General features: G+C 36.2%; 1 protein-coding gene across 2 annotated transcripts in view; it reads left to right on the forward strand.

Moving 5' to 3' along the window:
* The window catches only part of CYTH3 (cytohesin 3), a 52,983-nt gene that overhangs the window by 13,900 nt on the left and 14,083 nt on the right, over positions 1-25,000 (forward strand). The window contains exons 2-7 of one of the 2 annotated variants that reach the window (XM_049791105.1): positions 12,895-12,977; positions 13,548-13,612; positions 14,040-14,106; positions 18,336-18,454; positions 22,256-22,336; positions 24,423-24,535. In XM_049791105.1, coding sequence (XP_049647062.1) covers positions 12,895-12,977; positions 13,548-13,612; positions 14,040-14,106; positions 18,336-18,454; positions 22,256-22,336; positions 24,423-24,535 — 528 coding nt within the window. Of the gene's footprint in view, positions 1-12,764; positions 12,978-13,547; positions 13,613-14,039; positions 14,107-18,335; positions 18,455-22,255; positions 22,337-24,422; positions 24,536-25,000 lie in introns of those variants that run through there. The other variant, XM_049791104.1, reaches the window with a different exon arrangement.

Below are 25,000 nucleotides of genomic sequence, written 5' to 3' on the forward strand. Positions count from 1 at the left end.
AACTAGCTTCTGGGCATTTAGAGATACTGGCTAAACATCTGCAGCTTCAGTTGGGTATGGCACTCAGGTGTTCTGGTCGAGCTTCAAATATTTTAACAAAGTTTTGAGGTCCAATTTATTAAGGCGTTGAAAAGATGGTAGGACAGATGCTGTAACTGAAGAACTAGTTTTTGTATAATTTTGAAGTGGACTGTAGACTGCTGCCTGTCTAGATGTATGCTGTCAGGATTAGATGATTATTGGTGACAAAAATCTATGCTTAATAGTGCCACCAATTTTATTACCAACCACTTTTCTCAGTGGTTGAGAGAAAACAATAAAAAGTTGATCTGTGAATGGTATTCTCCAGGTGTTTTGTACTCGGTGCCGTATTGTCCATGTTTGTGAAATACAAAAGAATCTCTAAACTGCATTAACGAGTTTTCTCACTACTTATTGCATGAGCTGTATTGGCAGAGTTGGAGACACTGTTGCTACAGACTGCTTAACAGAAGTTACAATTTGGTATTTCTGGTTGCCCTAAGGCAGTTAGGATGACTGCAAGTAGGTTTTACTCATTTAGGAAGTAATATCTTTTATTGTTACCTTTTGTGTCATGTTGAGGGGTAGCAGAACTAAAGCATTTGGTCCTACTCAATTGTTTCCCAGTCAACAAAAATGTTTCCTATTCGAGCATGGCAGGATGAAGTGGAAATCTGAGAAAGAATGTTTATTAATAGGAGCAGCAGGAGCTGGTGGATTTAAAGAGAGGTTGAGGGTTGAATGCCAGTTAGTTGCTTAAAGTTTTTAAATCTCTATTCATTTTTAGGGACAATGCTGAATTTTATATGCTGTAAGTCAGAAACCTCAAGAGTAATAAAACTAAATTGCTTAGATCTTTGAAGTTGTAGGGGTATGGTTTCTTTTCTTGTTGAGTACTTAGCTGAGAAAAAAAAAAAGATTAAATTATTTGAAAATAAAGTACAAAAGATTGTATGTTCAGATTATTTTTCACTGATCTCTGGAAGGAATGCAGTGATTTTGCCAGTACTGGGCAGAAAAAAAAGCAGCTTAGAAAGGGCAATGTAATATTTTTGAAGATCTGACTGAAACTATAAGGGAAAGTTTAAATAGGAAGAATGTATTTATTCAAATGAGTTTTTGATCAGAATGCCAGAAGGTCTGCTTGGAATATGAAAAATCTTTCTTTTTGTAACATAGAACTTATGTCTGCACTTACAAGGATTCAGGCATATGCTGAATGTGCTCTATTTTGGAAGTATGGTGAGCCAGATTTGGTATGAACTGCCGATGGTCTTTTGCCAAGCAAAGATTGGGAGACCACGGGTTTGACCTCATGGTAAGTGGATCCATCCAGCAAACTTCTTATCAATGGACCAGATAAAAACGTCTTTTATATCTGGATTAGTGACCTGTCAAGCTAATTGTTTCATGGTGTGATGGCAGCCAACAATTCACAAAAGCTAAATATACTCTTTTCTGAGGAATTTGAAAATGCTGAAGGGTCTTAAACAAAGCCTTACTATTCTTTCACTAACAAATTTATGAATAAATTCCTAACCTCTCTTAGTGTCCTCTCAGGCTACAGGGAATGTGGCCAATGGGCCTGTTGATGTAATAGCAAGAAGCTGGAGCAATTCAAGCCCAAGATGGCCAAGAAGCAAAATACTGTATTACCTATAGTGCATTTCTCTCCCAAGTACTGCAGCTGAACAGTTTTCATAGCAGGTATCAGGGTTACTTTTTTGGAGGAGACTGCAGGAATGTCGAAGGCTTACACAATGTTGGACATCACAGTGTGCACAATGTTGTGCATCCTGGAATTTGTCATGTTTTGGGGGAAGGTATATGCTACTTAATAGGTGAGCAGTCCTATATGGCTCTGTAGCTGCCTTTTGGAGACATTCTTCAGAGAATGAAGATTGCTTTCAAATCTGGCAGTTGCTCCACCTCTTTCAGTGTGCAACTGATCTTGGAAAATGAATAAATAGAAAGCTTCTGCAATAAATACTGCTTCTGAAGTCTAACTCCAGAGATGTGTCAGGCAGGGATGGGGGAAGAAGAAAGATGAACTTTGCCTTGCTTTTTCTGAAAATTGGATTTGTGTGCTTTAGAAACAGCCAGCAATCCTAAATAACTGGCTAATGCTCTCCACTAATGAGTGAAGTACAGCGAGCAGCTCCCTTATGGCCAAGAGTAGTTGTTGCTGGAAATTTGTGACAGAAAGACTGTCTGAGCCCCAAATGTTTTGCTGGGAATGCAGTAGGTCTGATGAGCTGTGCCTGAATCTTGAGCAGGATTTGAGGGTATTGCTGGCAGGCGGCTGCAGTGGCTGGACTCTGGGACCCCCCTGCAGCTGCTCGGCGACATTCCTGTCAATTTTCCATGCTGCCACTCAAAATGGATCTGACAGGAATGTCTGCTACTACTCTGGTGTGTTTGCTTTTTGAGTCTTTTTCCAGGGTCTATCCTAGGAAAAAACATAGCCAGCCAACCATTTCCTCTTCCCAGTAATTGGGGGTGCTGTGGGAAACACAGCCGTTTTGTAACGGCAAAGCTGAAACACATTGCTACAAGTTTTTTTTTCTTTTCTTTTCTTTTTTTCCCCCCCCTTCTTACAACATTTCAAAAGCTGAAAGGATCAGTGTGTTCTTGTTTGCCTCTTCCCCACCCAAGAGATGATGAAATGATCTCTGCTTTCAGAAGGAGTTGTCCCATCCTTGGTCTGAGATGCTTGGATCCTGGAGCTGAAAGCAGTCTAGATTGGCAACAGTACATCTGTGGTTAGTCCAGTTGTTCACAGGGACTACTGGGAGTTGTGTGCCATCAGGAGATGGAGTATCCCTGCTTTCCTTTTCATCTACACATACTCCTTGGGATTGTTGGGAGAGTCCTGTCCTGGTTGACAAGGAAAAGGAGTTGACAGCGGGGGATTTGCTCTCCTATCAGTAGTTTAAACTTTGCCTCACACTCCACGGAGTTGCTAGGAATCATCACAAACCCTCTCACGTGAACACAGAGCCAAATCCTGGTCAGTGGCAGCAGTAGTTCAAGCAGTCCAGCTTCCCAGTCTGTATTGGCTTCCAATTGTTCTGCCTGTTTTCCATCAGCAGTCTGTGCTGATCACTCTCCCATGCTGGTCAACTGAAGAGTATGTACAGAACCACTTTTGTTCCCTTAGAGGAGAGCAACTTTAGTGATGGTTGATGGACTGGAGGTAGTCCAGTGCTAACCATTTCCAATTTTACATGAAAGGTAATGTAGTAGAACTCACAAAGGTGGATATTCTCTGCCAATTTTCTGATCTGGATTTGAACTAGATAGATAATGTCTTCATATTATATAGTGTAATGTCAGTCTGCTGAAGACTTAGTGGAAATCTGTTAAAGCTTGCTTACCTAAAGTTTTGTGCTCTTGCAGTTGTTTAAACCTAAAGTGTTTTTTAATTACTGCCAGCATTGCCTGTATGTTTGGTTCAATCAGAATTGAACTCTGCTGTTGTAGAAATTAGTCATGGGACCATCCAGTCCCTTTCCATCCCATTCTTTGTATAATTCTGTGTAGTAATACACTACACTTTTATTGGTCAAATTCATAAATGCCCCAAGTCAAAAGGTACATGCTGCTTCTATTCTGTGGCTTAAAAGATCTTACTCTTGCAAAGTTATTGCATCTACGCTTTTTAATTTCAGAATATTCTCTTCCTGCTGCAGGCAAGCAAAATCCACTGCTCTTTTGCTGTCCTTTCTTAGCACTGTAATGACGGGTTTCAGTTAAATACATGATATCTTTAATGTGTCACTTAGCTATGCTGTGCATAGTTGGCATCGTGATCTGTTCCTTTCACCTCTTAGATAATGCTGAGAGGGAACCCTGATTTTAGTTGGGAGCCTTGGGAAGGAAAAGTGGCTTTTGTTCTGCGTTGCAAGTGGATACTTTATTTGCTATCAGCTGTTACCCATGGTCTCTCCTGGTGTTATTGCTGGATCATTCTCTCGCTCTCGGGTGCTAAAATTTCTTGTGACCGGGATCTTGCTATGAAAGTAAACAAAAGACATTCCGAATTTGCAGACTTTTACTCTATAAAGACTAAATTTTGTGCTAATGCTTACTGTAATGTAATATAAGCAAAGGCTTTCAAATGCAAAGATCAGAAAATTTATTTGACTACAGCTGTAACACTAAGTAACCTATCTATTTGTTTCTTCAGTTTTGCTCATATGAGTTGCTCCACAGGGAGAAAATTATTACTGAGTTGTCCCAAATTATTTATCTGTGAGACTCTGCCTGGCAGCATACGTATTGGGGGGAATAATTTGGTTGTTTGACAGTGTTTTGTTGATCTGATGCAGTGTAAAGAAAAGGCTTGAGGCCTCTTATTTTTGGAAGGGTAGTATCTGTACTTATACTGGTGGTGTTACTACACAAAGCTGATCACCCTTCCCCATTATTTGCTGTGGGGAAAAGAAATCAGATGCAGTAATTTTGTTAAAAAGCTGAAAGCCAAGTAAGAAAATTTTAAGGCAATATAAATGCACCAGTGTTCCTAGAACAGCGAGACAATGCAAGACAGCTGCATTTTTACTTACTGTGCTTGGCTCTGCAAAGTATTATGTTTATCCTGTGTTACTTCGATGTACTGTTTTCCCTATTGAAAGGTGACTATGATGTTAAGATGATAGTATAAGTACAGTGTATAGCTGTAACACTGTAATCAGAATGGTGATTCACCAGATTTCTTGAACTGGTAGTTGATGCTAATGAAGGCACATGTTATCTTGGATAGTATTTCCTGTATTTGTGCTAATCTGTTCATAATCCTCCCCAAAACCACACAAAACTACAGTATGGCCAATGTCTCCCTTTATAATTTCCACATTAGGTAGCATAAATTTTTTCTGCACTTCTTAAATATGCATGTCCATGCATATTTTAACACTTTATATTATTAATGCCAGTATTAATGTGTTTGGGTAAGAGACTTAGAATGTTAAGTTAAACTCAGCTTTCTTTTCATATTCAGTAATTTGTATTTACATATTTTAGAAAGAAAATTTGGCCTAGAAGCATCTTCTGATCTTGAAGCAAGAGTAAAGTGACTTCAAAAGAAAAATGCTCCTAAAAGGAAATCCACACTTACCTATTTTTAATATCAGGTTGAACTACTTTTAGGATTTAGAGAATACAGCCTGTAGAGGTGGGGTTTTGGAGCTGAGCTAAGCTGGTTTTAGGGCTGGCTGACATGGAGGGCGTTGCTGTCCCCTGTACCTCCCTGCTGCTGGGGGTTTCTGCTGCGCCTGTTGTGTTGGCTTGGGCAATTCTGTGGTCCCTCAGTGAAACCATTTGGCCTGCTAAACTGGCAAAAAACAAACCCAGAAAAAACAGGATCCAGGCAGGATTGTATATATCCAGGAGCAGCAAGTGGCAAAGCAACGCAGGAACATACGGGAGCCAGTACTAACTTGGTACCTGTGCAGTCTTGCTCAGAGCTGGTGCCTGTATGGTTTTGTTTCTTTATCCCCAAGTGATGCTCCTTTATTTGCTTGGAGGTGGTTCTTTTACTTTGCTGTTGCAAAACACTTGGCTTCCTAATGGAAATACATCAAAATGATGGAATAAGATGCATTATTGAATATAAAATATAAAGGAGGTAAATAAAATGCAATTGTGGCCTTCAGTACTGCCTGTTCATAAAAATAACAGAGCATGGACAGTAAAAAAGAAATACTCATTAACTTAAACATATACTGCTTTCAAACGGCAAATATGTGTGTCAATGGCATAATTAGAAACCAAAAAGCAAGGTCGGTGTCTCTCCATTTCCTTCTATGGGTATATCTATATAGCAAGGTGAAGATCTGAAAGCTGTTGTAAAGTACCTATTTGTGCTTCAGTGCCGTTAAGAAGGGCAGCTAATATCTAGCAGCAAGGGATAGTGGCTCATGCGAGAGCTACGAAAAACCTTTATACTCTTTTCTTCCACTTCACAGCTGTTGTTGCTCATGTTATCTAGATACACAGTTTGTAAAGGATACATATGCTGCAGTTGTTTGCTCAAACTCCTGTTCTGTCAGGTTCAAGAAACGTGTTTACTGTGGTTTATACTTCATAGACGGAAGCATATTTGCAGGTACCATGGTGAGGCACCACTCCTCTGTGTATGACAGCTGAAACCAATTTTTTTTTTTTTTTAATTTTTTTTTTGAAGACAGGTAAAATGTGTGGATTGGATTCCCTCCCCACTCCAAGCAGTGTTATCTGGACCCTGATTTTCTACAATTTTGGAACTGCCTACTTTCTGCTCGACTAGTGATGTTAATGCTAATTAAATGATGCATGTCTATTTCTGACCAGGACAATAACATAATCTTGCTTTATGTGAAGTAATTCTTATGGATTATAATAAATAATGTTGTTGGTTTTTTTTTTTAACAAGAAAAGATTTGACACTTGGTAGTGCAGTTACCCTGCTGTCTTTTCTGTGTAGAATAAAAATGTATTTCATACTTCCAATTTTTTTGGAAAAGCATACTTCCAATGCTTTTGTTTGTTCTTTTTTTTTTTTTTTAAAAAAAAAAAGAATGTGAATCACTGGTATAATTAAACCTACCTTGCGGTGGAAGTAAGGGGAAAAAAAATCATAAAGATTTAATGGGTCATGTCAGAGCGAAACTGTTTCCTCTAAATTCTGAAAAGCATATTTTCATGTCGTAATAGGATTAATATTGTTAGGCTTTTTACTCCCCACATATTATTAGGACAATATCTTAACTATAACTTGCCTATAAAGTATCTTCTTATCCTAGAGTGAAAAATATTTTCAGGAACATCATGTAATGGTGTGACTTCCAGCAGCAAAACAATGAGAACGATGGATGTGAGTTTGAGGTTCTCTTCCTGGGTTTGGCCACTAATGCGCTTTCTGGCCACAGTGTCCCTCGTGACTGAAAACTCTCAAAATAGCTCTGCAAGCCATAAACTCGGTCCTAAATTCCTCATACCACTGACTGGTAATTTTTTGTATGTGAAAGGATATTGTGTACGGGATTATTTCCCCTCTTAATGGCAGTGTGATCGCTTCTATGCCAGAGCATGTCCAGAAGTGACTAAATAGCAAAGATTAATGCAGTAAGGTAGTTAAAAGAAGGAAGCAACCAAATCTAGCTCGTTCTACTGATCTAATTTAATGCAAATATAGTTTGTTTTTGCACTGTGAAATAAATCTATTCAGGAGGATGTCCTCCTACAAAAACTTCTATGGAATTTTTAATAGCCACAAGTGGTCACAGCTTTGTTTATACATCCCGTCTGAAAGCTGGAAAATGTTCCTATAATTAAGTTTAAAAAAAGGGAGCGTGTAGGGGGAAAGGAAGAGAGAATAGCCTGAGAATATCCGTTGAGGCAAATGTCCTGAGACAATCAGATTTGTTCTCAGAGATGAATGTGTATTATTTTAAAGGCCAGAAGAAACATGTCTACCCATTCTGTGTATGGGCAAGGATAGGTTTGTTTAGTTTTAAGCCTTGCATTGTGTAAAGATCTTTACATTTGCAAGATGTTTCAATTGCAGCAAAATTAAATTCCATCTAATTATTCTTTGCTTGGAGTGGAAATACTTAAGACTACCAATTTGGGGCTGACACAGGAGAAGGAAAATATTTATCATTATGAAACCAAAAAGTTAGTTGAGCAATGAGAGTCAGGGAGTTGTTTTGCTTCATGAGTGGGGTTACAGAATTACTGTTTTATTTATCATTAGATATTGTTAGATGTTTGCTTTCTGCTGGCTGTGGATTATTTTACTGTGCCCTCTTGAGAGACTGAATTCTGAAGTCAGTTGAAATGCTGTTGTGAGATTGCTTTACATCTTGGCTGGTGACTGCCAATTGAAAGGCTAATAAGTAAAAAATAAAAAAAATAAAAAATTAAACACACTAGTTTTGGTTCATGTAATACCATTGGATAGCTGGAAATGATTGAATTTTTGCTACTGAGAAAGATGAAGATATCAGGGGTATGGAGTTGGAAAGTAGTAGATTTATGTCTCCTATTGTGTGATTTACTCCTGATTTTCACTACCCTGTGGGACTTTCTTTGCAAGTTGATCTGTTGCAGTTCTTTCTCAATCTGGAAAAGACTTTTCTTTTTTTGGTGCCTGCTTGCTCAAAAATGCTTCTTATGTTTTCATAAATGTCAGAGTTCTGGGCTAATGCTCTTGTTTGGATACTGTACTTGGGTTGTGAGTAGTGGAAAATTATTTAACAAAGTGACATCACAACTGCAGGAAAATACACTGATTTCTGTGGCAAGCTACAGTTTGTTTTTTTTTGTTTTCCTAACACATTTAGAGTAAACAAACTTGTATTAAAAGTGTGTGTTCCAGTAAGTGTTTGTTTACAGGAAATTCATTTAAGTATTTATATCAGTTACAGTAATAGAACAGAGATAGGCAAAGTTGGAATATATTACATTTTTTCTTTTTTTTTTTTTTTCCTGTTGGTAATAGGAGTAGTAGTAGTAGTAGTAGCAACATATATGGTATTGTGTCTTCATCTCTTACTACTTGTCCAGGAATATAATTTATACTTTCAACAACTTTGTTCCTCTTAAATAAAATATCAGTAGGTATATTGACTTTCTATTTAGTAATAGGTGAAACTTTAAGCTTTAGAAAAAGGAAATGCTTTCCCTGTAAGCTAAGAGGTTTTCACACAAATGAGTAGAACATTGTCTTTATTTAAAGATTAGAAGATAGCATGAAAGCATGCTGCAGCTGCAGTTCGTTCACTATACTGAAATGCTTTTGTTCTTTTTTAGTATTTAAATATTCATGCTAACTCCTCCCATCCTGTCTACTTTGTGTTTAGATTGGTGAAGGACAAAAAGCTTGGAAATTACTCAGAGAGGACAGCTAGAAAATTTGTCTTACAGAACAAATAAGTAATACATGCTGTATGAGCTCTTCTCTGTGGAGGATTATGTGAATGCAAGTTTAGAAAAAGCAGAAGGGTTCTAGCTGCTGAAGTCAAAAAGGTGGCTTATGGAAGGGGTCTTGCCAGGGCAGATCATCTCTTGTCATTATGTGCAATATTTTCTTAGGGCTGTAAAGAAGTTTTAATGCACTGTTGTTATTTGTCGGCATTTTTGATCTCCCGTTTGCTTGCCATGACTCTAATGTCAGCCTTGACACTGAACATCTCAACTGTGGTTTTCAAAATTTTTTAATAAATAAAATGAATATTTTTCTTTTCAAACTGGAAATATTCAAAGTGCTTATTCCATTTTTCTAAGAACACCTGGGCACCACAGCTCTACAGGTTTGCTTTCCAAAGAAAATTATTTTCAGGCTCTCGCTGCGGTCCCTGCATTGCAGGTTGCGTAAGGCACCTCATGCTCAAGTTAGGACTGATTGCCATTTCAGTCTATCACTGAGGAAACAATTTATCTATTTAGAAGTAGGATGTAGGGTTTTTAATGTTTTCTAGGTGGTTTTGAAACATTAGGCATCTATGAAAAGCAAAGAATAATTGATGTGAAAAACATGGAGTAGATCCTTACTTTTCCTTACTTGTAAGGAAAAGGTTTAACTAATGGTGGTTGCCCTTTTGTGTTAGTGGGTTTTGTTTTTTTGTTTTTAGCTGTAGTTGAATATCTTCCATTTTTTCTTTCCTTTCAGGTAAGGTAGGCACATCCTCCAATGTTAATATTTCAAAAGCCTTCATTGAAGTACAGAAATATTGTTAAATTTTGTTTTAAGATGGAGAATCTAAACAACAAGGATAATAGTCATAAAGTCACATAGTCTCCTAGAGCAGACACCTTCAGCCTCTGAAGCTGTGGGCTGTAATGCCACGTATAGTCTCTTAAGAACCCTTTTTTTGGTGACTTCAATTTTCCCCATGCTTAAGTTTTCTCCTCAACATGAACAGCAGCACTGCAGGAGGGAGGCAGTGATGATACACAACCAATAGAAGGATGAGAATAAGGCAAACATCTTCAGTATCTTGCACGTGCCAGTTTATGGTGATGAAAGGACAGTGCACTTAGGAGTCACCCTGACAAGTCAGTCATCCCTTCTCTGTGCTGGCAGTGTGAGTGGAAGTAAAATATTGACTATACCAATAGTTTCTGGAAGCTGAGCAGTACTGTGACCCCCAGTCAGTTGTATCCTGGTTCTTCCGTTCTTATCAAAAGATGCTGGAATCTTTTGGCTCCGATAGTAATACCATTATTTAAAGATGTTGCATTAATGTGCAGTTTTCTCTTAAGTGCTGCCTTCTAAGTGCTCTCCAAGGGCAGGATCTTCTTTTCCAGCAGACTTTTCTTGTCTTGCATCTGGCAGATAGATACGTGATGTTATTTCCTAATGCAGAAGGCAGTATGACTCCATTTAGTTTATTTCCTTTTTGTCTAACAGCATCATTAATTATACTGTGAGGGTTGTCTCTGCTGTGGCTGTGATCAGAGGAAAGGAAAGAACACAGCAGTCAGTCCTTGGGTGCTGTAGGAAAAGGATTGAGGTGTTTGATTTATTTTCTTTGGTGGTTGCTTAAGCATAGAAAACTGTCACAATTTGTGTTGATTCCAAATAGCAATTTCACTTGTTCTAGATATTCCAAACCTGTCCCAAGGAGCTTTTGCTGCGCAGTACTGTAAAGGAGAAGACACTGCAGTACCACTCACTGATATTCTGCTTTGGGAAGAGTTTGTGATAGCAGCTAAGCCAGAGATTTTGTAACTCAGCTTGAAGAAAAATCAAGCACCATCTATGAATTCTAAATATTTAATGCTTAAAGATTATTTTCTGTTTAGGTTCCGCTTAGTATTTCCAGTTGCCAACAAAGGTGAGAGTTACCAAAATGTGTGCTGTGGCAAAAAGTTAAAAAATGAAGAACTCTTACTAATACTGATACTGCAAAATTTTGGTCTAATTTCATCTACCAATGTAATACTACAGAAATGCTTTAAAGATACTTCAGCATACTTCCTAGCTAAGAGAGTGATTGACTATACACAGTTTGCCTTTTTAATAATCACCATTGGATGACAGTCTTCATTTTTTTTTTTTTATTGTCAGTCCTCAGTTAACTAACTGGAATATTTGTGGTGTGTGTATGTACATAGTGTTCGTATAGTCATAAAATCTCTTGAGTTTTAATGGTTTAAGATCTTAGAGTATACATCTAAGACAGATGTGATGTAGGCACATGTATTTATAAGGTTTGATGTGAAAACAATCTTATTGATATTTGCATGTAAGAAATATTTTTGAGAGAGTGGATTTCTGATGAGATGAAGCAAAAAAGCAGGTAACCATATTAAAGTCTGGTATTCATTCAACAAAAGACTGTGATTTCCTAAACTGGAAGTAATTTAATCATGTTTGTATCTGGAGTAGTTAAATGAGATCATTTGCCGTAATTACTTTAAGTCTAACAAGATCTGCTGCCATATGGATTTTATGTTATGATTTGAATCCTAAAAAAGAAAGCAGCTTAACAACTGGATGTTGAAAATAATCAATATATTTCATCATTGAGATTTGAACAGAGGCTGTGTTTCAAATGTGCCTTTAAAAATCACCTGTCAAGCTGAACCTTTGGTTGTGATCCTGTTGCTACAGTCTATTACATATGTATATGACATAAAGAAACAGCTTTGGCCATCCAAAATTACTGCATTTGTTGTGTGTTGCTGTTGGGACAGAACCATTTAAATATCTTAATATTTATTTTTGTGGTTCCATTTTACTGAGCTAGAAGGAAAAGCTGTTCTATAATTAAGGAGCTATTTGCAAGAAAATGGGTAGCATCAAAACTGTTATTTCAGGATCATTGCAAAGGAGGTGAATATTTGTGGTTGGTGTCTAGTGCTGTACAAGTGAGTGAGAATAGTCTCTGTCCAAAGAAGCTTCTTGCTAGGGAAATCTGATTGCTCAAGAATAGCAGAGACTTTTGTGTGAATAACTTTTCACATTTGCTGGTTGTCAGGCAGAGACTACAGGGTAAGGGGCTGCTGCTAGGATGAGTGGCAGCCATAGGTCTCTGTGTACAGAAACACGTTTGCATCTTCAGTAGCAAGTAATTTTTATCAACAGGGTAACATACTTGTTCTAGCATAGCCAGAGAGAGACCTAAAATTGACTTAAATACTTCAGGCTCACTTAAATGTTGTTATACAAAAACATGCTTGTGATACGCTGTGTTAAATAACTGATTTTGACTGTGTATTTATTTGTATATCTTACTGATGGAAAGTATTTGCTGTTAAGAATGTTAGTAGTATTGTACTTACCTTCAACTCTGCTCTACAAAGCAACAAGACGAAGGGGTACTGCTAAAATTCTGATGTCTGACATCAGCACCAGGATATGCATCTTGGGAACGAGTTGTATATAGCTTTGGCTTTTCTTTGACTTTTTTCCCTGAAAGATAGTAATGTCTTTTGAATCATAATTCATTTACATGAAGAATTTTGGTCTGTTACTGAAATAATTGGAATTATATCAGTCTTGAATTTGACTTCGGCAATGAAGCTGTAGAGCCAAATCTTACCACGTATTACATAACAAGTTCCCTTCGATTGTCTAGCTTTCTTTTGAAAGATTGTTTCTGTCCATAGTAATTCATTTGATGACCTTACTTATGATTTTATAAGGTAGAACTCCAATAAATGAGGTTTTGGGAGATTTTTGTGGTTGGTTGATGGTTTTTTTGTTTTCTTTTTCTCTCTCTCTTTTTTTTTTTTTTTTTTCTTTTCTGAAAATGATCCCAGCTAGGAAAAAATGTCCTGATGTTTCATGTAAATTTATTTTTCTTAATCAGGTTTATTCAGTTTTCTGTGATGAGGTATGTTTGCAAATGCTAAAAGACTGTACATTTTGCTCTGTTCCAGTGCCAGATGACCTCTCCATAGAAGAAAGAGAAGAGCTTTTAAATATTCGTCGCAGGAAAAAAGAACTGATTGATGATATTGAGGTAATTGATTTATCTGTAAAGATCCCTAGAAGACTGCTTCAGTAGATTAAGTTATAGTAAGCTGCATACCTAGGTATGAATTCTAGGTAATGTTTTTAAAAGTATATAATTGGCTTAAGCTAAATCTTACTAATAATGAATAGGATTTATGCATCATTTTTGTGCTTTTAAAAATGTTAATGTCTGTATTTATGTAATGCAATATGTGCATATGTACACATTTGATTTGTGTAATCAAGAGCTCATTAAATAGCAGATTTGCATACAGGTTAGGAGTGAGTGAGAAATCTGGGTAAAGAAATCTTGTACTGAAATTGGTAATGGCAATTTGGTCTTGATGCTCTGACATGAGCTCACACTAGGAGTTCAGTTCCATGTGTTTAATAGTCATTCAGCTGTGGTAAAATCTTTAAGCTACATATCTAAGGAAGCCATAAAATTAATCACTTTTCTTCAGGTGACTAGAAAATGTTAGAAAATAAACCCTAATTGATCATATTAATATATGAAAGATGATTTTAAAAACTGTTTTAATGTAGATTAACATATTGTCCTTCCTTCTTTTGGCAGAGATTAAAGTTTGAAATTGCTGAGGTTATGACAGAAATTGATAATCTGACTAGTGTAGAAGAAAGGTAAGTAATGCTACCTTATGGACATGATTCAGTAAGACCTTGGAACAGGTCCTCCAGGGATAGCAAATAAATAGCTTTATCATGCTAAACAAACATTGGATCACCTTTATTCAGTCCGTTACAAAGTCTTTAAAGCCTGACTATCCTGTCCAGGTGTGCCATTCATTTGGATAGAGAATATGTTGGATAGAATGTAATATTCTAGACTGTCTAATTGATAATGATACAGTTCTCTGAAGCTGCAATTACTTGAAAGAATTGAAAATAGTAACATGATTTTCCCCCTTATAAAAAGTGAATGTCTTGTTTTTGTAATAGAAAATACAAAGTAGCCGAAATACAAATTAAAGGAAGTGCCAGAAGTTGTTGTTTTTGTAAAAGAGTAACTGATAACTGGTTGTTGTTTATTCTTTTTCTCTATCTGTAGCAAAACTACACAAAGAAATAAGCAAATAGCTATGGGAAGGAAGAAATTCAACATGGACCCTAAGAAGGTAGAACTTTTTATTTCCCTCTTGTCAGGAATCAGGTTACTGCTTGTAAGATCTATGACAAATAGTTTTCATAAGTCACGTTTTCATAAGAAAACATTTCTGATAATATAAGTTCACAGGCCTTATTTGTATATCCTGTAACACACTGAACCAGAGGGTTAAATTAGAACCAGTCATCTAGTCATTTACCATTCATGTGTGCTTTTTTCACTTAAGCAAACCTTTATTAATAACAGAGGTTATTTATCAACAATCAAGTATGCCAGATATTGATTGAGCTGGCTTGCAGAAAGATTATTTGTACCTGATAGAGGTGTTCTATGTTGATATGTCAAATACTATTCTAAAAATATTTTGATGTTTGGTTATTAGTAAGGCCATACTTTTTTTTTTATGCCTTCCTATTTTTGTTTCTTCCAAAATACCTTTAACATGTTTTTTAATTTGTTCTCATATAGACTTTCATATTTGCATATCTAAATTCTGTTTGTAAAAAAGGCATGTATGAACATTCATATGTTTGTATACATATATATGTGTACCTGTATGACTTGTACAGGCGCCTGCAGGTAGAAACTTGGTTACCAATTTCAAGAAGTCTGCTGTGCATTTAGCCAAGAAGTAAAGTAGTTCACTTCTCTGCAGTGCCTCTACTTTTCTTTAATAATTGTTAATTTTCTTGAAAATTCAGGGACCTGCACATGCTCTTACAGACCTCTCCCAATATACTTAAAAGAGCTGCTTTGACATATTTGACCTTTAGCCTTTACTTTTCATTTTACATCTTCCTTGCTTTGTTTTATCTTCTGTTGTTTATAGTTGAGATTCCATTTTGAATTTGTGAAGAGTATTCTTCAAAGTCTTTTTGGAAATTGTTTAGCATTTGTTTTTCTGTGTTCCTGACATGTTTTCTTTCCAATGGTATTGAATTCAGTTACATTTTGGTGGCTTTTCTGTAATGTTCCAAGTACAGTGATGGCTGTTATTCTTTAGGTTGTTTTCAATTTACCAGAAACTCTCAAGTACTTTGAGATATAGAACCCTTTTTAAGCTACTGACCATGTCTTTTATTTTTATTATTTTCCATTTTGTTGACTGTCTGACTTCAGTTCTGTTGAAGGCAGAATACCCCCAAATATCCCGATAGTTTGCTGTTGTCCTCCAGCTCTTTCACATCCTAGAAGTTTGTGGCAAAGTTACAGGATGATGTCAGATACTTTATTCCAGTGTTAACTATTTATTGTTACTGTTCTTGTTGGGTGAAATTATTTCTATAAATAGATGCTGTGGCCACATTGCTACTGTAACATAATTTAAATGTGGTAAGCAGACTTACAGTAGTAATTTCTTAATAATGTCTATGAATCAGTGGTGGCCTGCAGTAGCTGGCTGCTCTAAAGCTACATCATCTTGTTGTTTGCAGCTGCTACTTTAAATTGCAGGCAGCTGAAATATATGTCCTTCTAATGTTGAGAGAACTAACTTGGGGTCATTGCAAAAGGGATGTTTTTCATTCATAAATGGGAGAGCAGATGGTCTCCTGAGTTAGGAATGTGAAAGAACATTGGGTAATAATACATATGCTTAATCCCCCAAGTTTTCTAATGTCTCCATATTAGCAGAAACACAGTGAGGTAATTTTCTTTTACCATTCATATTTGAAGACCTTTACATATTCTAGTGTGTAACCTATATGCAGAGCAATTCTCTCTGCCCCCACCCAGAAAATCCTCATTCAATATAGCTGTGTTTAACACAGTTACGTGATGTAATACCACATACCTTGCTGTTTGGATTTGGTTAGCTAGTGTGGGAAGGGCTATAATGGTAAAGTTTGTAAAACATTTCAGCGGTCCCTGTGCAGAGAACATAAAGCTGTGCTTGAAATTCTTGGCACTGGAAGTCAGTACTGCCTGTGTTAGGCCCAGAAAATGAATTCTCTGTGACAAAGGCAGGGTTTAAATAATGGCAAAATTTGTAATTAAGTTACTGTAAAAGCTATGAAATTCAAAGCAGATTCCATTGCACTGATTTAAAAAAACCCTGCACAACATTTGTAGTGAATACTGAATACCGCGAATTTTGTGTGGGGAGGTCAAACTAGTACAGCTGTCTTCCATCTCCTATCAGTCTACAGAAAGAAAATTTGCATCAAGACAAAAGATAGCGTAGGAGTTGATGGGGATTTGGCTGACCTATTTTACCATTTATTCCAGACGCTGGAGTTGTCGCAGACAAATTCCCTTTCCTGTCTATTTGACTTCTGGTTCTTTAACATCTTAAGAATAAAAAACAAACAAAACAAACCAAAAAACCAAAAAAGAAAATCCAGAAAAAGGAAAATTAAATTGATTTTTGTAGCATGTTATAGTATCTGCTTCTTTGCACAGAAATTTGTATTCCATGCTTCTAGTTATGTCCATTGTCTTTTTCAGTAACTTGTACAACTTCTAAAAAACTATCCTGATCAGTCTGTTTACACAAAGTGTGAATAATATGGTCCAGGTGTTGAACAAGGGTATCTGCAACTGCTGTTTCTGATGTTTGTTAGAAGGAAGGTTCTCTGTTGGTTGACAGAACTGAGAAAGCTTTTTGAATAACTTGGTACAGGAAAAAAACATTATGTTTCATCGTCAAATGAATTTTTTGTACAAATAGTTATCAAATAAGCTTTGAAGGGATCATTTCTGATGAAAGCTCAGTTATTTCTGCTTCAAGATAAAACAGATGCATTCTTTGCAATGAAATCATGTCTGTTCTGAAATGACTTATATAAATATTAAATTGTCAGAGTCAGAATACCAGTCTGTCATTGAAATTAAGTTTTCAGATGATGATAAAATTTTCTTGAGAGAATTACATTCCAGAATTTTTAAAAAGGTTCAAGCCCTTTAACATCACAGTTCATTTTCTTTGTTAAATTAGGTCAGAACATTGACTTTTTTTTGTCAGGCAGGTAATGATTTCATTATAAAAAGCCAGAATCAACCAAACAGAGGGATAATTAATTTTTTGAATGTTACTGCAGGCCCTTCTATGCTATATAAAAAATAATGGAAGTTTTCTCAGTTGTAATGAAATAAAAAAGAAATATATTCCATTTGCAGGAATTGAAAAACTACTAATATTTCTGAAATTATGGAATATTCTAGTAGGAAAGATTTGGAATAATTTATTAAGTTCTTTTGTACGTATTTGGAATCCAAGACATTAAGGTTACTTATTGCTGCCATTCCTACTTTTCACTAGCATGCTGTTAACAGTTTTATGAAATCAGCAGGAATAACAACATCTTTGTTGGGGTATGTGGTGGGGAAAAAAAAGAGCACTATCTCTTCATGACCTGCTGAGTGTTGGAATAACATCCCTTCCATCCTTTATGTAACCTTTATATAACTCTTAGTCTCCTTTCTTTACCGCTTTGCAGAAAGTTCTATGGGCTTCCCTAGAGTGTGCCAGTTATAGGGCCAGTAATTTATGGAGGCATAGGAGTCCAGGGGCTTGATCAAGTACCCACTGAGGGACAGGGTAAGACTTTCCTGGCTTTGATAGAAGCTCTGTGGTAGAAGCTTGACTGGTTCATAAACAGCCCTTTGTGAATAGTCTAGCTCAAGTCCTTTGTGAATAGTTTAGTTCCAGCACAACCAGAAGTCACTGGTAATCCCAGTTTCAGCATAAACTCTTTTAAATCGGTTTCAGTACCTTCAGCCGTGACTTCTACTGCAAGTAGTGGCTTGATGTATTGGGTTGCAGTTTGTAGGTTATAACAGATGCTTTATTTTGTGTCATGGTGGTAATTAAGTTATTCCTACATACCTCTGCATTATATGATTTTACAGATTATGTCTCTGCAGACACTTATGCAGTATTGTGAACAGGCTAACTCACCCATTAACTCCAAAGAGCAACATGGAATCATTATTCAATTGATATTTGCTATTTCCATTGTTGAGGGATTCAAACTGCCACCCTGTACTTCTAGCCTTAAAAATATGTTCTCATTTTAATCTTTAAACCAGTACTAAATATTGCTTATCTAACTGAAAAACATTTGTTTACCATTTTATTTAAGAAAAAAAAATTAAAAACCTGTAGGCTAATGTAATACTTAATGTACTATCTATATGTCTGTGTCAGTGTATTAATACCAAATATTATGAGTGGTATTTACATAAATGCTTGTGGAAGAAAACATAACATTCCTTTTCCTCTGGAATTGCTCTTCCTAGGGAATACAGTTTCTGATAGAAAATGACCTCCTGCAGAACACTGCAGAAGACATTGCACAGTTCCTTTATAAAGGAGAAGGATTAAATAAAACGGTAATTGGAGATTACCTCGGTGAAAGGTAAAATAAAGATACTGAAACTTTGTTCTTGAGTTTACAAAGCATGCTTAAGGGTTTTGGTAGTTACCTTCCCCTTCATAGGCTGTGTGAGAGAGCTACTCTACTACTCTGAGATCTATAAAAGCTACAGCGGGAAGTAAAACCACTATGGTATTGTGATAGGTTTTTTTTTTTCTGTTAGGTGGTTGTTCTTTTTAAATGGGTACATTGTGGAATGATATTTAATTCATTGTAACTTACTATTTTGAGAAAATACCCTTAAATTTGGCTATATTGGAGAATTTAATACCATAAACTTTTGGAATGTCTGAGAGTTGTATTGCAACAGTTCTGGTAACTCTTGATACTGTGCCCAGGCAAGGAGTGATTACAATCACTAATAATTGGATAGTAAAGAAATTAATTATTGAAATACGTAGTTCCTGGGACAATAGTTATAAGCAGATTTTAGTGTTGTCTTCTTCCCTGCACACAGAGTTCCCATTAGTAAGTAGGTGTCTCAAAGGGCAGCCGCACCGCATCTTTATCAGTCCTAGTACGATAAACATGCAACATGCATATTTATGCATACTGTTGCGAAACACAATCAAAATGCAAATTACTTCCATTGCTGTGCAACCCAGGAATTGATTTCGAAAAAGGCAGCAGAAAGAGACAGAAGTGAAGAGTGGGTTGGAGTATGTGTATCTACATGCTTGCACATGTTCTGGTTCAGATGCCAGTTATGGAGGTTTAAAAGTTGACTCATTTAGGATATACTCCGGTAGTGATAAGTTCTGACAGATCCCTTTTGAGGCACCCGCAATATGTTTACAGCATCAGCGGCTTAGTTTGTGCTCAGCAATTTCCTCCTGACTTTAATAGGTTTAATGGAAGTTTTCATGGTAATATGTACATTTTGAAAATAGATCTTTGCTATGAAGTTTCTGTACAGTATATGTAGACATTTCAACAATTTTTATACGACAGCATTATGTTGTTTCTTTTCAATATTTGGGCAGTCAGTATTATAAAATCACTTATATGTTAATGTCCATAATTGCAAAACTGTAACAAAGCTTGTATCAGGCAGTCTGTGTTCGTTTTTGAGAGCTGCGTTCTACTGTGGTATTGCCTTCTGAAGTTCTAGTTCTTCTAGCCCTATTCCCAGAACCCCTGTACTCATGCAGAAGGGTCTTACCAATATGTCCAGTTGTCAGTAATATTCGTGTGACTATTTATGGGTTCACATTCAAAATTAAAAAATTTATTGCTCCTTCTTTTGCATCCCTGGCAGGGATGCTGCTGGGCAGCACTGTGGTCTAATCTGAAAAAACTGCAACGTTTCTTAATATTGAGTATGTATAGAGATAAATATGCAGTTCAATTATATCTTCTGAATTTTTCAAGACTTAAATACAGACAAACATAGTGGTCATACTGAATAGCAAATTTGATCAGGAAATTTTGTATGAATCTATCAACTGGATAATAAAATCTGAGGAGAACTGAAAAAAAATTAACATACTGCTCCTATTTTGCCACAAGGCAGAAACAACCTATCCATTTTAAGGAGCAGTTGAAGTAAAAAAGAAATTTAAAATTATTTTTGTTTTAAAGGGAGCTTTTGTTTAATGTATCCAGTCAGTCTACTTTAATTGTTTTTTTATGTTTCTTCATTTCTGTGAAGGGTGTAATTATTAATATGGTAATGGGAAAGCAAATGGTATTTCTGTCTTATTTTTTTTCTTCACTTAATATGAATTAGTAGTGGGAGGTGGAGGTGAAGAGATGACAATCTGATTTTCAGGAATGTGTATGGACACTTCAAGGTAGTCAGATCTGGAATGGAGAATTAGTTCATCATACTCCTCTGAACTGCAACATCAATTTCCTAGAATCCTAATAATTTTTATTCATGTTCCTCTGAAAACAATGTATTAGGCCTTTAGGTCCTCGGGTAAAATAAATACCCTGGGATAAAATAAAATATGATAATTGAGATGGTCTTAACTGCTAGTTTTGCTTTTTTAATACCTCAGAAAAAGGCTATTAAGTGATTTGTGCTATGCAGATGACAGTGCATTTTATAGATGAGTTTTTGTTGCGTTCTGTACTGTCTTTTATCAAGGTATTTGGAGTCTGAGGACTCTGGCACTCCCTCTCAGGGGCCCATCATGAATTACTTCTGCATTCTAGCTAACTATAGCTGAAGACAAGACCAGGATAGTCAACAGAATGAGATATTTGTATAACATTCTGCCATGAAGATTTACGTTTTAAATTATTGAGTTCTATAGTGTTACAGTGGTCAGCAAACTGAAAAAAAGTGAATGGTAAATGGAACGAGATAATACCTAAAAATGTACAGTAAATAAGGGATGAAATACATCCTGTGAAAGATATAAGATTTCTTTATATGTGGGTAAGTCTTCATTTATTTTTTTAAGTGGCTTCCTAGAGTTTTTGTGATCTTTGGGTTGGGTCTTTGGAGCTGTACCCAGCACAAGTATCACTATTAATCCAGTCTACATTAAAACCTAGAGGAGCAAAAATTAGAGTATAAGGCTAATATTTGTTCTGAATTACTGCAGCTTTACGTACATATAAGCAAAATCAATATTTGGCTTAGAGCAACAAGGTACTTCTATTGACTGCTCTCTTTTATTATACTATTATGCCACTTCACTGCACTGTGAAGTAGTCACACAGCTGAATTGTGCATTACTAGATTTCAGGAGAATTGCTTCATTTTGCCTGACAGAGCTGATGTGTTTTTCTATAAACAGTATAGGGACATCCTAATGAATGAATGGTTAGTTTTAAGGTATTCACTTGTGAGTGTTACAGGTTAGTCTAACTATGCAGTTAATCAATAATGCAACAGATAATTCTTGGTAGGTGCACACCTTTTGGTTTTCGGGTGGAGGCTGATATGCAACATTCTGTCTTGGTGATGTATTTAAAGCACACCCTGAGGATTATAAACCTTTACGCTTCTGGCATATGAACTCAGTGATGGTGTAGACTAAATTCTGTCTGCATCCAAATAGTTTTGTGCTCATTAACGTTTAAATGTTACTTTTGCATTTAAACACCTTTGTATCAAACAAAGAGTAATTTGGCTCCTGATTTACATAGCAATATAAAAGATAGGTGAGAGGAAGCTTGTTCAAAACCTATTCTGATTTTAGTAAACTCTTACTGTAACAATTTTTGAGAATGGAGTAAGAATATACTATGTACTAAGTAGCTCTTTTAAAAAACTGTTCTTTTTCTTAGGTACAGCCAGTTGAAGCATTTCTATTCCTCATATTTGTTCATAAATTAATATACTGCTTTAATATTTTTCTGTTCTTAGAGGAAAAAATGGGATAATTTGTTTTTCATGTGTTGTATGGCTAAAGAAATTAATCTTACGTTAGCCATTGTTTTAAGAGTTCATGACACAATTTCTTCAACAGACTTTTTACTGGATAAGTTTTTATTGGGTATCATCCCATATCAAGGCAGGTACAGTAATAAAATACATGAAGCAAAGAAGACCAGGCCATTTTTAGGTGATTTAAATAAGCAGTGCTAAAATCGGTTCAAGTGTACTGGCTCTTGCTAACCTACCATTTTAAGGCCAGCAAAAATGGGCAAAATACTAGTGTTAAATATTAAAATACCTCTCAAATAATTGTGTAAACTATTTCTGATGACTTGATTTGATCAGTATGATCATTTATTGCCTTATTTATTCTTGAAAGCAAACAGATCACTAACAAGCCTTTAAAGTTCAGAATTGTAATTGTCTATTTCCATTTTTGTCTTTCATAGAGATGAATTTAATATTAAAGTTCTTCAGGCTTTCGTTGAACTCCATGAGTTCGCTGATCTCAATCTTGTACAAGCCTTAAGGTGAGTAAATTCCTTCTTTTTTTTTTTTTTTTTTTTTTTTTTTTTTACCTGAGCTTCCTTTATCAAATTGCACGTTTGTGTGAGTCACTGTGTTGATTTATTCGTCAGAAAGCTGATCTACAGCTCAGCACAATTATACGCATTACTGTGCAAGTTAGCAGACAGCTCTGTTTTAACCCTTCCAGTTGCTTGTCTGTGTGCTGCCTTTGAAGGTGAAAACTTTTAATTATTTCAGACAAATACAAACAACTAAAACGTAGCTGTAACTCTTTGGTGTGTCTGCCATATGCGGACCTATGAAGATCTGTTTTATATCTTGGCACAGAGATTGGTGAAAAACCAAACCAACCCCTAACCCAAGCAAATACATTATTTTCTTTGCTGCTGTCTTCTTTTTCCTTTCCTTCCACCTCAACTTGTTCTTCTGGAATCCTGCTGATCATAATCAGTGATTATGTTCAATTACAAAGAGGTAAACTTTGAATCAAGTAATTTCCTCCTTCTTTGCTCCGAGTTTCCCAATTGTCATGTAAAAGAAAGTGTAACATCTTAGTACACGTTTTTGCCTTGCCTAGTGAACAAGTCCAGTTGATCTCTCTGGGATGCCAGCATACAGTGACCTTGTAAAGTCCTTCTCGTCTTGGTGGAAATCCATAATAGATCTAGCGAATTAAGTTGATTTAGACAGTTCTGCCAGTTTTGTTGCCACAAGTGGCTCCCTCCTGACACCAGATAAACTGAAATGTCTGTGTGATCTTTGTCTCTGGTGCAGTGCCTTGTGATATGGAGTCAGAACAGCTTTGCTATGGTTGAGTGATGCGGTGATGATAACTTGAGCTGCCTGAGGCTTGAACTAAGGAGGCCTTTTCTCTGGCTGCTGAAGCTTGTCTGGGAGGCTTCATATTCCTATCTCTTTTACCCAATTTAACGTTAGGTTTGACTTTATTCTTCCTTAGCAGCTGCTACTATTAAATGTTTGTATTTTGGTAGCTTACAAAATTCGTGATCTGGGTTGGAACCTTGCATGAGGTGAGTAAAAGACAGTACATAGAGCTGACAAACTAAAGATGGCCTGTGATACTTTAATATAATGTCCTAAAATGAAAACTGATGAAGATAGGAATAAATGGTTATTATTTTGGCACCCAGCTTACAGGGAATATTGAGAACTTGTTTTGCATGGCAGAGCATGTAACTTTGCTGGTTTAGATCCTGTTTTTAATTTAGATAATTCTTTTGCTAAGAAAGAAAAAAAGAAATTATTAAATTCATTGGAGCTTTTTAGTGCCACAGTGTGCCAAAAGTAAGTTTATGAAGACTTCTGTCCTGTATGCATTCCAGTGTACCTATGTGTAGAAATGGTGAGTTCTGAATGTAAAAACTCTATTTCAGTTCATGCTGCTAAACAGGAGCACATCTCTCCTGCGTATACTACAAAATTACTGAGGTGGTATCATGAGTCTTTATTTTTAAGATCTGGGTCTGATTCTTGTAGGGTGAACTTACACTAGACAGGCAGCACCTCTCTAAGCACTGGGGTTTTTCTTGTTGTTGATGCTATTTTTTAAATGTTTGAGGAGTTCAAGTAAAGATGTGAAGTGTTTTTCTATTCCTTGCTTCTCTCCCTTACCAGAAATATTTTATGTAATGTGTCTTTTTACATTGTAAGTAACATCTAGCTGAGTGTTTATTGCTTTTAGTAGCCAGGAAACCCAGGGAGGATTGAACTGATTGTTTCCCCATAGCATTCTCATGGCAAAAATGGGATGCATACAGAAAATTGTTTACTAGTCTGGAAAAAAGAGAGACTCTCAGAATATGAACTGCCATATTATCTTGCCTGATAGCATGCAGTGTTGCTGGCTGAATTACTGGGCTAGCCATCTGTGCATGTTGCTTTATAATAGCTCCTGACTTGTGTGTTGAGAGATTGAGAACATATTTCTGGGACATTTTATATAGACATTGCTGGTTGGGTTTTTTGTTTGTTTTGGTTTTGGTTTTTGTTTTGTTTCTGATTATTAGTAATACACGCTTAATATATAAGTATTGGAATGAGTCTAACAACTCTTCTTCCCTTCTGTAGGCAGTTTCTGTGGAGCTTCAGACTCCCAGGAGAGGCTCAAAAAATTGATCGTATGATGGAAGCTTTTGCTTCACGCTATTGCCTTTGTAACCCAGGAGTCTTCCAGTCTACAGGTTAGTCACAGGAAACAACAGGAGTTCTTAAGTATGTGTGTGTATATGTGTGTGTGTGTGGTTGTTTTTTGTTTGTTGGTTTTGGTTTTTTTTTTGTGTGGATCATCTATGTTCTTCTACACCTGATACAAGGAGACAATGGCCAGTTTGAAAGTTCAGGATAAAATAATATGTGAAATGAGAAATTTCTGAGAACTGAGAAAATGCAACTGTCTAATCCTACACTTTGTTTCCAGGAGGTGCAACCTTATGGTCAGAATGCATCTCCATTTATAAAACTTCAGCATTAATATATATCTAAGCCAATTACAGTATAAAACACACATTTAGAAATGTCACCAAAGATTTTGGCTAGGAATTGGAAAAGTAAGATTCTCAGGGGTTTAAAGGCAGAAGAGACCAATAGGTTGGGTAGTGTCATCTGTCAGTCATAAGGACTTTACATTTCCATATCTCTCTATCAAA

Source organism: Accipiter gentilis, chromosome 33 (genome assembly GCF_929443795.1).
Source record: "Accipiter gentilis chromosome 33, bAccGen1.1, whole genome shotgun sequence".
In the NCBI taxonomy this organism is placed as follows: domain Eukaryota; kingdom Metazoa; phylum Chordata; class Aves; order Accipitriformes; family Accipitridae; genus Astur; species Astur gentilis.